The 13,554-nt window shown below is 43.1% G+C and overlaps 1 protein-coding gene across 3 annotated transcripts in view; it reads right to left on the bottom strand.

The window, feature by feature from the left end:
• Nucleotides 1-13,554, bottom strand: part of LOC128399337 (uncharacterized) — a 39,111-nt gene that overhangs the window by 7,716 nt on the left and 17,841 nt on the right. For 2 of the 3 annotated variants that reach the window (XM_053360671.1, XM_053360670.1), the window contains 2 exons: nt 12,801-13,082; nt 11,693-11,905 (listed from right to left, as the gene is read on the bottom strand). In XM_053360671.1, the coding sequence (XP_053216646.1) occupies nt 11,899-11,905; nt 12,801-13,082 (289 nt within the window). In that variant the 3' untranslated portion in view covers nt 11,693-11,898. Of the gene's footprint in view, nt 1-10,987; nt 10,995-11,692; nt 11,906-12,800; nt 13,083-13,554 lie in introns of those variants that run through there. The other variant, XM_053360672.1, reaches the window with a different exon arrangement.

Genomic DNA, 13,554 nt, shown 5'->3' with positions numbered 1-13,554 from the left:
TTGAAGCCAAAGCCACAACTAGGCAGCCACGCCCTCAGGTTGCCGTCGTGTTCCTCCTCGCTACCCATCTCCAGCCTTCGGAACTCCCCCTCTTCCTGGGCTTCCGCGAAGCGTCCCCCGGGAGTCTTCTTGGCCATCGCGCTCCTTCCCTGCCAGCCTCAGCCCAGCCAAATCCTCGGCCAGCGAAAGACCCAGATCCGGAGACTGTTCCAAGGCAAAGAGGCAGGAGAGCCAGACTCTGGTGCCCAACTCGCGGCGCCTGATTCCCCGGAGGAGAGATGCCTGGCCCGAGGGCAGCGAGAAACCCGCCGCTTGCTGCTCCCTTTGGCGAGGAAACCCTTTGAGATGCTTCCCTCCGTCCGCGGCAGGAGACTCGAGGGCGGGGCGAGCGCAAGAGGCGTCTTTCCCGGGAGCTCTCGCTCTCTTTCCCAGCAGGTTCTGAAGCAGGGAGGAGCGGCAAGGAGTTGGAGCAGGAAAACGTGTGAGCGTGAGAGAAGAACCTGCTCCTCCTTTGGGAATTAAAAACACACACAACCCTCCCCCTCAAAAAAAAAAAAAATCCTTGAAGTTGCTTGGGGGAGAGCTGGATGAGAGTGAAGCAGCCAAACAGCTGCTCATCGAGGAGGAGCACAGAAAGGGCGCCTGCAGGACCCAGGTATTACAATAAACAATTATTTTCTTACCCAGAACCATCTCTTTGTGTATGATTGCAACAGGTAAACTCTAATCTCTATGCACCAGCCAAATGTTGCATATGAAAGCGTTGCAACAGGTAACGGACCCACTTTTGCCAGTACAGTGGTACCTCGGGTTAAGTACTTAATTCCTTCCGGAGGTCCGTCCTTAACCTGAAACTGTTCTTAACCTGAAGCACCACTTTAGCTAATGGGGCCTCCTGCTGCCGCCGCACCGCCGGAGCACGATTTCTGTTCTCATCCTGAAGCAAAGTTCATAACCTGAGGTACTATTTCTGGGTTAGTGGAGTCTGTAACCTGAAGCAAATGTAACCTGAAGTATGTAACCCGAGGTACCACTGTAATTCATATTCCATTTCTGCACCCACATCCTGTCTGCTGACAGCCAAGAATGCAGGACCTTCACATCCTCCCTGAAATAAGGTGAGGAGGGGAGAGGAGTATCCACAGCATCCTACAGAGCTGGAGGGAGTTTTGTACTCCATCTGGCCTGATGCAGGAAATGTAGCCATACAGCATGTTCAGCAGGTGGCTGTCAAGACTCTGCCTGAAGACCTCCAAATGAGGGAGCTCCTCACCCCAGGAATGGGCTCCATGAAACCATGAGAAATTTCCAGACAAAGCTCTTCCAGCAGTTTCATGCAAATGTTAAGCTGCATCAGAGACAAGATGGATCTCTGCAGGAACCCACAAACCCAAAGGTCATATATGGATTCATCCATGTCAGTTCTTTCTCCACCTTCCTGCCTACAGGTGAAGATAAAAGGTTAATTAACCCTTGGACGGTTAAGTTCACTCAAAGGTGACTATGGGGTTGTGGCGCTCATATTGCTTCAGGCCAAAGGAGCTGATGTTTGTCCGCAGACAGCTTTCCGGGTCATGTGGCAATTGGGGAAGTGGTAATTCTGCATTGATTTGTTTTGGATGTTGTATGTGATGCCAATAAAAGGTTTGATGATGATGATGACTAAACCGCTTCTGGCGCAATGGAACACTGTGATGGAAGCCAGAGCGCACAGAAATGCTGTCTACCTTCCCATCACAGTGGTACCTATTTATCTACTTGCACTGGCGTGCTTTTGAACTGCTCAATTGACAGAAGCTGGGACAGGGCAATGGGAGCTCACTCGGATTGCAAGCCCAAGAGACTCAATGGTTCAGACCACAGTGCCACCCTACAAAGAAGAGATCACTGCCCATAACATGCAGTTCTTCGATGCTTAATCTTGCAATGGGTCTGGCTCTGTTTACAATAACATGCTATCAGCAAACTTTATGATCTGGATTGGTAGGCATGAAACTGAGGTTCAAAGAGCAGCTTCACATCCTTCTACAATGTAAGATCAAGGGGGGTGGAGTGACTGTGCTGTGAAGACAGGTTGCAACATTTGGGACTTTTTAGTTCAGGGAAAGGGCAAGTCAGAGCTGACATGATTGAAGTTTATATGGCATGGAGACAGTGGTTGGAGAAATGTTTTTCTCCCTCTCTTGTATCACAAGAACCTGGTACCATCCAATGAAGGTGAGTGTTGGAAGATTCAGGACTGAAAAATGAAATTACTTCTCCATGCAACGCAGAGTTAAACGATGGACCTTGCTCCCACAAGAGGCAGTGCTGGCTACCAACCTGGATGCCTTTAAAAGAGGATTAGACAACTTAGTGGACCTGCGGCTATTGTTGGCTGCTAGCCACAATGGCCACCCTCTGTCTCCATAGTTGGAGGCAGCAATGATTCTGAATACCAGTTGCAGGAAACCACAGGAGGGAGGAGTTGTGAGCCCTCGTGCTCAAATCCTGCTTGCTGGTTCCTGACAGGCAACTGTTTGGCCACTGCAAGAGCAGGATGCTGGAGTATATGGGCCATTGGCCTGATCCAGCAAACTCTTCTAATGTTATTTTGTGTCCTTTTGTAAACCTCTAAATTAACCATAATCTCTTTTCTCACTTGACTGTTGTAAGGACAAAGAAATCAGAACCCTGAATCAAACTAAACATGACCTCTTGTGGCAACCACACAGGGTCCCCGGACGTTTAACGGTCTAATGATCCCTGTGCCACCACTGTGCTTGCTTCCCCGCTGCCACCAACCAATTACACTCTGGTAAAACACTGAGTCCAGTCAGTTATTAAAAGTGAACAAAAAAAGCCAAAACAAGTTTATTTTACAAACATTAACAAGTTTATGGTTTCTCAGATCATATTCCTGTCAGTATGTTAACTTTCGTTTCTTTACCGGCCTATACCTTCCTAATACCTTCTGACTGATTATCTCAACTGTTTGACTGACTCCTCTTAACAAATTCTCTCTCTCTCTCACACCAGGCTAGCCCAAACCACAGACTTATCTTCTCTGTCACTTTTCACTCCAGACTGTCTTCTCAACAACTCTAACTCCTAAAAAAACCCCCTCTGTGCTTAAACCTTATACACAGTTAACTCTGCCCCCTGGGTTCCCATTGGTTAGTCATTTTACAATTAGTTAACCCTTTCCCTATGAACCCAGTATGATGTCACACACCTAGGAGGGTAAACGCCACACCTATATATTGCCAGGCCTGATTTGAACCTGCTTTGTCACTTCTACACATTCCAGGAACTAGCAACAAGCTCCCCCCCCCCCACCTTTCCTGGATCATACTTACCAATTTTTAACTTGCCTTTTTGGAATTATGAGCATTTTGAGTGAGTTCTCTGGGCCGGCGCTATCCTCAGTCTGTCTGAGGCAGGTGCCTCAAGCACCACTCTGGAAAGGGTGGCATATTTGTATCTGGGTGCTGTGCCCACTTTCTGCCACCTTGCTTGTGGCGCTGTCGCCTCCTACTCCCTGGGACAGTTTCTTCAGGAATGCAGGAAAGCTTTCCCTCCTTGCCCACCATTTTCCTTCTCCATTTCGTCCCCCTTGCTTTCCTGCTTTCTTTCTTCTCCCTCTGTTTTCCTACTCCATTTCACACCCTGCTTTCCTTTCCCTCTCCCCCCATTACAATAACCATCCTACAATACTAATCTAGTTTCCCCTGCTGTTCAAAGTTCACTCACTACCACCTACTCTCTCTGAGTGTTTTATCAAATGACCTCTCAGCATTCCATGGACACTTTTAGACTTTTCCATGTAGGAGTCAGAGAATCATAGACTTGTAGAGTTGGAAGGGACCACGATGATCCTCTAGTCCAACTCCCTGCAATGCAGGAAGCTTTCACCCAAAGTGGGGCTCAAACCATGAGGCACAGAGGAGACTGTGGTGTCTTTATTATATTTGGTTTATTTACACATATATACAGCCTGAGCCTACTGTTCAAAGCATTACATTCCAAGAGGGTCCCTTGCCTCTCCCATAGGTGCAGCAGCTTTGAATCCAAAACAGAAATCTGCTCTCCATTTACAGACTTTCAGCCCACATGATTCTTTGCCTCCACTTCTTGCTAGTCACCACTAATAGACCCAAAGGATTTTTCCTCCTGTCCACATCAGGCAAATCTATTGGCCTTTGTTCATCTAACTCCCTCTGGCTCAGGGTGGGCTGCATCCAGAAGATTCTTTGCCTGGTTGGTGGCTTTCTTGATTGTCATCACCCTGCCTTTGTTTGCTTATGACTTGACCATTATCAGGCTGCCTCATGAATAAGCTGTCTTGTGTTATTTCCAACACTTGCTAGATCCAGGGATTTAGGGGGTTGCTTAAATGCTAACCCTTTTTGGAATCCAGAGATTTAGGGGAGTCTGACCGCCTCCCTCACCAAACTCATAACCATACATTGTGCTGCATCCATGGGCTTCCTTGAATGAGGGGCTTTGCTTACCATATACAAGAGAATTTTAGTGTGGAAGGCAGGCCTGGAAATCTACTGCAAAAGTCCTCTAGAAGAATGCTATACCAGGATTGCCAATTCTTATCTCTCTCTCTTATACACACACACACACACACACACACACAGCCTTTCTCTTTGTCTTACTGAGTCGTTTTTAGGAAGTACTTATATAATACTACTACTACTACTACTACTAATAATAATAAATTTATATTCCCCCCCCCCCAATCTGGCTGGGTTTCCCAACAGAATTAAAAGCACAATAAAACATCAAACATTAAAAACCTCCCTAAACAGGGCTGCCTTCAGATATCTTCTAAAAGTCAGATAGTTGTTTATTTCCTTGACATCTGATGGAAGGGCATTCCACAGGACGGGTGCCACTACCGAGAAGGCCCTCTGCTTGGTTCCCTGCAACCTCACTTCTCATAGGGAGGGAACTACCAGAAGGCCCTCAGAGCTGGACCTCAGTGTTCGGGCTGAGCAATGGGGGTGGAGATGATCCTTTAGGTATAACACATACTTAACACATAGAGTGAGTCCTTAAACTGTACAGCTTAGCACCAGCACATAGCCAAACAGGATCAGGTCCAAAAAGAGTGTGAGAATTTGCAGGGCTGATTTTTCTTTAGAAAAACAGCAAATTTTAAATGTGGTTAACAAAACAAACAAAAAACAAACCCTTGAGCTAACTTTCTGAAATTTGGCAGTTAATTCCCTCTGGAGGGACTACCATGTGTCCAAATTACAAATTATGGCCCTTTTGTTCCCCCATTCTGAGTGAATGAGAATACTGAAGATTCAAATATCTAGGTTTTGATTCAGATCCAGGGTCCTGATTGGTTCATATTGGGTCTCGGTTGCACCTGATCAGGACCAGGTCCCAAACTGATTGTACAATGCTTGCATCTGCATTTCCTGATAGTAAACACCACTCCCACCAATGCGGTCCATTGGACCAGCTGTTTCCAGTGTCCCTTGATGAAAAGTGGCACTGATGCAACACGCTGGCTGGGGCTGATGGGAGTTGTAGTTTGGAACATCTGGAGGGCAAGAGGCCAGCCAAAGCTGAGCGCGTGGGCTTCCGGTCGGTGCCAGCGTCTAATGGCTGCCTCCTGCTGAGCTCCGCTCCAGGAGGCTGCTTCGCGAGTTCGGGTCTGACCGCTACGGCGAAGCGGCGACCCCTAAAATCTCAGGCGCAGAAGCCTGGGAGCAAGGAGGCTCGGTGGGTACCTTAAACGCCCCCCCTCACTGCAAAGGAGTCTTTTTAAAGGCTCCGGAGCGGCATCGGGGAGCGCGGTACTGAGAGCCGCTACCCAGCCCGCGAAGTGAAGCCGTGCTGCCATTTGACGGAGAGCGTCGATTTCTTCCTGACATTCGGAACGTAACTGGATTATCCGTGAGTAAGAAGGAACAAAATTTTAAAAAGGAAACTTAGAAATTGGCTGAAAACGGAGAAGGCAAAAAATAAGGAAGTCTGCCTTCCTCGGACTGCATGTAAGCAAAGCAACGAAACAGGAGGCTGCAATTTGACAGGAAGCAGCTTTAAAAATTGACGGACTCGAACATTGGACCTAATCCCCCCTTTTAGCAGGCAGGAGCGGGGGGGAAGACTTTTGATTTATTTTTCCTGCATGGAGAAAGCATAGAAGGGGAAATTTCTGCCGTCTTGAGCCCTTGGGGAGGGCTGCCTGGAAAGTGAGTCACCGGGACTGAGAGCTGTCACTGGAGGTTGCTATAAAGTTACAAAGTTGGTGCTTTGCCCATTTATAACAAGTTAAGACTTTATTGGTGGCAAGTCTGGCACTCTGGAAAGTTACAATTTGCCATTATTTGGATACAATTAACAATTGGTTATTACTTTTGTTGCCTTTGAAAGGAGTTTCTGCTGTTTTGCAATAGGAACTTTGGACTGCTCCCTCTAGAGGCTGCAGGGAAATTGTTATTACCTTTATTGCAAGGAATAGACTTGTGGAATTTTCCAACTGAAAGTAATTCTCGTGGGAACGACCTTGGGATGAGTGGCCCAACAGAAGAGAGAATAATAACAAGAGCTAAGAGTAAAGTTGACATTAAAAGAAGGGGGTCAATTTCAAATCCAGCTGCAGCTGCTACAACTCCCTCTTATGGATACAGTGACAGTGACAAGGGCATTAGTAAAAATAAATGAATCTTTGGAAGCGCTCACAAAGCAGAGCACTGAAAATTCCAAACAGCTGTCTGAGCTGTCAACAAAATTGGATTTAAATACAGAGACAATAAATAAATTAGTTAAAGAAAATGAAATAACTAGAAAAATTGCGGAGGAAGCTAAAACTTCTGCAGAAGAGGCAAAAAATTCTGTAGAAAATGTACAGGAAAAATTGGTACCGGTCAGTAAAAAGCTGGATGAACATGAGGCGGCCCTCTCTTTAATGGAATTACAGAGGAAAAATAGAAATGTGAGACTGAGATCAATTCCAGAAAATGAAAAAGACAATCTGATAGAATTTCTTACAAAAGAATTTCTGGAATTTTGGCAGGACGATTTGAAAGAAGAGGAATTTAAAATAATAACTGCTTTTAGACTGGGCAGGAGACAAAACAGAAAGAGTCCAAGAGATTGTTTGATAACCCTGAGATCTCAGGAAGAGAGAGATAAGATACTAAACTTACATTTTCAAAGACCCCTTGAGATTCAAGATTTTCGTGTGCAGATTTTTAAAGACATTCCTAAATACATCTTGGAAGTGAGGACCTATTACAAGGATTTGGTCACCCTATTAAGAAAAAACAACATACTATTCAGGTGGGAGTTTCCACAAGGCCTGTCCTTCAACTACAAGGGAAAGAAAATCAAGATAAAATCAGTGCAAGATAAAGAACAATTTTTGGCAAGGAACCAGGAGGACCTTTTGAAGGGAACGGTGGAACCTACGGACCTAACAGAAGTACCAGACATTTCAAACCTATCCTTTGGGATCAAAACACCAACAGAAGAAGACTTGCTGGGAGCAGCTGGGGGAGTAACTAAATAAATAACAAGATGTCTCTGCAAATTCTAAGCTGGAATTGTAATGGACTGAACCTCCCTAGAAAAAGACGTGAGGTTTTTCATATTTTGAAAAAAGAACAATTGGACTTGATTTGTTTACAAGAAACTCATGTGACCAGAGTTCACCGAAAACTACTCATTAACAAAAGATTAGGACAAGAATTTGTTTCATCGGACAAAGTGAAGAAAAGAGGTGTGGTGATTTATGCAAAGGAAAAGCTGGTTCCTAAATTTGTATTTAAAGATGAACAAGGAAGGTATTTGGCAATTGAAATTCAAGTTCAAGGAGAAAAACTATTGATTATAGGAGTTTACGCACCGAATGAAGGGAAGTCAGAATTTTTTAAGAAATTGCATGAGACATTAATGGATTATTTGGATTATAATGTAATCTTAATGGGAGACATGAATGGAGTGGTCTCTACGAATATGGACAAAGCACAAAGACAGGTGGTCTCCAAAGATGGGAGACTACCTAAGACCTTTTTTGAAATGACTGATAACATGAACCTGATTGATATTTGGAGAACAAGGAATCCTCTTGAGAGAGGGGGAACTTTCTTTTCTGAGGCAAAAATGACCTGGACTCGAATTGACCAAATCTGGGTAACTAGTGGAATGGCATCTAAGATAAAGAAAGTAGAAATCTGCCCAAAGACTTGCTCCGACCATAACGCCGTAAAGATGGAAATGAACACAACAACAGCTGGATCCTTTAGATGGAGGATGAATGACTCCCTATTTAGAGATGAAGAGGTGTATAAAAAGGCCCAGAAGGCATTGAAGGACTACTTTGAGATAAATCTGAGAACACAAGTGGAAAAAAGAGTAATTTGGGACGCAAGTAAAGCCGTCATGCGAGGATTTTTAATACAACAGAACTCTATAAAAAGGAAGAGACATAATGAGAAGAAGGATAAGATCTTGGAAAAGATAAAAGAAGGGGAAAAGAAATTGAGATCCAAACCAAAGTCACATGAAATTTTGAGAGAAATTAAGTTTTATCAGAGACAATATATGGACTTGATGAACCAAGAGATAGAATGGAAAATAAAACAAATGAGACAAAGGTCATTTGAATCGGCTGATAAATGTGGGAAACTCCTGGCATGGCAACTGAAGAAGAGACAAAAACAGAATACAGTTACAAACCTAGAAGTGGAAGGAAAGAACATTTATAAACCAAATGAGATTAGAAACTGTTTTCAGAGTTATTTCAAGAGACTTTATGCACAAGGGCCGGTGAACGAAAAAGAAATAGAAGAATTTCTTAAAAAATATGGATTACAAAAAATTTCTGAACAAAGTAAAGCAATTTTAAACCAAAAGATTATTGATCAAGAAATTGAGGGAGCCATTCAAAGTATGCAATTGGGAAAATCTCCGGGACCCGATGGACTAACCTCCAGATATTACAAAGCTTTGAAAGAATGGCTTATACAACCGTTGAAGGAGGTCTGTAATGAAATTTTAGAGGGGAAAAAGGCACCTGAATCGTGGAAAGAAGCTTATATTACACTTATACCAAAGTCAGAGACTGAGAAGAACCAGGTCAAGAACTACCGCCCTATATCATTACTCAATGTGGATTACAAAATTTTTGCAGACATTTTAGCAAAAAGATTGAAAAGAGTTTTGGTGGGGGAGATTCACAAAGACCAAGCGGGCTTTCTTCCAGGAAGACATTTATCAGAGAATGTGAGAAACATAATAGACATTATGGAGTTACTGGAAGTTAATATTAACACTAAGGCAGTACTAATATTTGTGGACGCGGAGAAAGCCTTTGACAATATTTCTTGGAGTTTTATGAAAAAGAATCTCCAAGGGATGGGGGTAGGCCAAGGTTTTGAGAACGGTATAAGTGCAATTTATTCTGAACAAAAAGCAAAATTGATTGTAAATAATGTGGTTATAGAAGAATTTGCTATTGAAAAAGGGACACGACAGGGGTGCCCAATATCCCCATTGCTTTTTATATCAGTCCTGGAGGTTTTATTAAACATGATTAGAGGGGACCAGCTGGTTAAAGGGGTTCAGGTCGGAGCTAAACAGTACAAACAGAGAGCATTTGCAGATGATCTAGTTTTAACTTTACAAGAGCCAGACACTAGTACGAGAAGAGTTTTAGAGTTAATACAAGTATTTGGTCAAGTAGCAGGCTTTAAGCTGAATAAACAGAAAACGAAAGTATTGGATAAAAATTTAACAAGTGCAGAAAGAGAGAAATTCCAGAATGATACTGGTTTATTGATAGCAAAGAAGGTGAAATACCTGGGGATAAATTTGACATCTAAGAATGTGAACCTATTTAAAGATAACTATGAGAAATGCTGGGCAGAAGTGAAAAAGGATTTAGAAATATGGTCAAGTTTGAGACTTTCCTTGTTAGGCCGAATTGCTGTTATTAAGATGAATGTCTTGCCGAGAATGTTATTTTTGTTTCAAACATTGCAGATTGTGGATAAAATGGATTGTTTCAAGAGGTGGCAAAAAGATATATCTAGATTTGTCTGGCAGGGCAAAAAGCCCAGAATAAAATTTAAGATACTAACTGACGCAAAAGAAAGAGGGGGGTTTGCCCTGCCAGACTTAAAACTGTATTATGAATCAGCGGCTTTTTGCTGGCTGAAAGACTGGCTACTTCTTGAGAACACAGACATTTTGGACTTGGAAGGGTTTAATAATAGGTTTGGTTGGCATGCATATATATGGTATGACAAGGTTAAGATTCACCAAGGTTTCAAAAATCATATTGTTAGAAAAGCCCTATATAATGTATGGATTAGATATAAAGACTTGTTGGAAAACAAAACACCCAGGTGGTTGTCACCGATGGAAGCTAAGGAAGTGAAAAAATTAAACATGGAATCTAAATGGCCGAAATATTGGGAAATTATAGAGTATGAGGAGGGAAAAGTTAAATTGCAAAGTTATGAGAAATTGAAGTCCAAAGTAAGAGATTGGCTACATTATTACCAGATAAACGAAGTTTTTAAACAGGACAGGAAAATCGGCTTTCAGGTGGAAAGGTCGAAATTAGAAACAGAGCTTTTGGAATCCAGTACTAAGAATTTGTCAAGAATGTATAACTTGCTGTTGAAATGGAATACACAGGATGAGATGGTTAAATCAGCTATGATTAAATGGGCACAGGACATTGGACATGACATTATGTTTGCAGACTGGGAACAGTTATGGACCACTGGTATAAAGTTTACGGCATGTAATGCCTTAAGAGAGAATATTATGAAAATGATTTATAGGTGGTACATGACCCCAGTCAAGCTTGCTAAAATTTACCATTTGCCCAATAACAAATGCTGGAAATGTAATGAAACTGAAGGTACTTTTTATCACCTTTGGTGGACATGCCCTAAGATTAAGGCTTTCTGGGAAAGGATCTATAATGAAATGAAAAAGGTGCTTAAATGCACTTTTGCGAAGAAACCAGAGGCCTTTCTCTTGGGCATGGTAGGCCAATTGGTGTCAAAGAAAGATAGGATGTTTTTTATGTATGCGACAACAGCAGCAAGAGTACTTTTAGCAAAGTACTGGAAGACACAAGAACTACCCACACTGGAAGAATGGCAGACGAAGGTGATTGACTACATGGGATTGGCTGAGATGACTGGCAGAATCCGAGACCAAGGGAAAGAGACGGTGGAAGAAGACTGGAAGAAATTTAAAGTTTACCTTAAGAACTGTTGTAAAATTAATGAGTGCTAAAATGTTTTGAGTAATGTAAAATAGAATTGCAGCGATAAACAATTGGACATGGGAATAAGGATTTAAAGGAAGTGCCATAAGTAAATAAAATTAGAGGTTGCTGGAAAAATTTTAAAACAAGGATGCAGAAAAAGGAGGTATGGGGAAGTCGCTGAAAGAAGGTTTAAGGAAAAGAAGGTTAAGAAACTATACATGTTTATATGTGTGTTTGTTTTTGTATTGTTTTGTATTGTTATTTAATATGTGTTGGAAAATCAATAAAAATTTATTTAAAAAAAAAAAAAAAGAGGCCAGCCAAAGCTGAAACTCTTCTATCAGTATGCATTTTCCTGGAGCGCTGGGAACTGTAGTTTCATTGGAAGCTTGGGTTGTTTTTGTTTCTGATTGAGATAATTGTTAGCAGTTTGCTAGACTACAATTTCCAGGATTCTCTGAGGGAAGCCAATGCATTATAAAACTGGAAAAAGTTCATAGTACTGAAGTGTTGTAGAGGATTCTGGATGGCAGCCATGGCTGGGCTGAGACAAAACAATTTGACTTCCAGATATTTTTGGAGATTGGCAGGATCAGATAAGGCAGGAGAGGGGTCACCATTGTTCGCTGATAAAAAGCAGAGGTTTTAAAAAAGAACTGCTAGTTCCTAGGAGAGAGAGGGAGAGAGAATGAATAAGTTTATATGGAAGTGTAACAATTAAATATTGCCAGGAGAAGAAAGAAGGGAGACTTCATAGCCAAAACAAAGCCCCACTGAGCCTTCGACCTCCTTGGCCTCCTCTTTGGGCTCTGGGAAGGTTCTCTTCATGAGCCACAATGACTTTCCCGCTTCCCCCTCCATTTCCAGGTTCCTGGCACTACGCATACATGCGGCTGCACACCAATAGTTCACGTGCAAGAGGGGAGTTGCCTGTACATCATTTTATTTTATAAAGTGTATATCTTCAATGGCTGATGTTTTTTACATTTTGAATTTTTTAAACTCAACTCATCGTTAACTTCTGACCTTTATATATAAAAAACCCAACAACATATAAACTGCTTAGAGGTGTTTACAGCTAAAAGATATGCCAATCTGCAAAATACCATATTTTTCGCTCTATAAGACGCACCAGACCACAAGACGCACCTAGTTTTTGGAGGAGGAAAACAAGAAAAAAAATATTCTGAATCTCAGAAGCCAGAACAGCAAGAGGGATCGCTGTGCAGTGAAAGCAGCAATCCCTCTTGCTGTTCTGGCTTCTGGGATAGCTGTGCAGCCTGCATTCGCTCCATAAGACGCACACACATTCCCCCTTACTTTTCAGGAGGGAAAAAGTGAGTCTTATAGAGCAAAAAATACGGTAAGTAAAATAAACGAAGAGCTGATGGGCACTAGATTGGCTGGCCCTGATATAAGACTTGCCTCTTTTCTCCCCCATGAAGAAATGATCAGAATCCATCACTCTCACCTCACAGTGGGTGGGGCGTCAGGGGCGACTGGCCCTCCATATGCCTTCCCTCCCAGCCAGTTTCATGAGGTGGCCCTCCTTCTTTCTTACCTCCTCCTGGTGAGGCTGAGGAGCCTCTGTGCCTCATCCCTGCAGTTGATAGCTCTGAGGACATCAGCCGTCACCTGCACAGCATAATCCTCCGTGTAGAAACTCAGGAGGAGTTGGCTCAGGTCCATGACATCTGCCTTCTTCAGCCGCCCCAGGGGAATGTTGTCATGGCCCTCACTGACAGGGATCTCGTGGAGCTTGAACTTGAACCTGTTGAGATCATCCTCCCTCAGGTTCTCCAGGGAGGACACCAGGTGGTCTCTGGTGGTCTTCTTCATCACTCTGCATTGTCACCCCCAGAGGCAGGAAAAAGAAGGCACAAAACAAGAGAAGATCAGCAAAGGGACCCGGGAAGGAGCCACACCATCTGCAAGTGTTGCCGGGGGGCTGCTAGGGGCGCATTGGAAGATGGCCGACAATACCATCTCTCCGGCTCACACGAGGTAATTAAGAGGCTAATATGGGAGCAATTAGCCTCCTGAGTTTTTCCAGGTGGAATGGAAAAACACTGCCTTGTTTGCGGTTGCCTATAAATCACCCCCCAGGTTCGAAAGAAGGAGGGTGTGTGGGCACTAGACGGATATCACTCGTGTGGGTTTTTCGCTCTCCCGGACACTACTTCTGATCACGACCTAGTTGCAGGAGCTCAAAATAAATAATTGGAGAGGAGAAAATGCACATGTTTCAAGTGAAGAAAGGGAGTATTGATTGCTAATTTGAAAACGACCTCTGTGAAGCTGAGCGACGGGTTGGA

The sequence above is a fragment of the Podarcis raffonei genome, chromosome 13 (genome assembly GCF_027172205.1).
Source record: "Podarcis raffonei isolate rPodRaf1 chromosome 13, rPodRaf1.pri, whole genome shotgun sequence".
Classification (NCBI taxonomy): Eukaryota; Metazoa; Chordata; class Lepidosauria; order Squamata; family Lacertidae; genus Podarcis; species Podarcis raffonei.
This window is presented reverse-complemented; position numbering and strand designations above follow the sequence as displayed.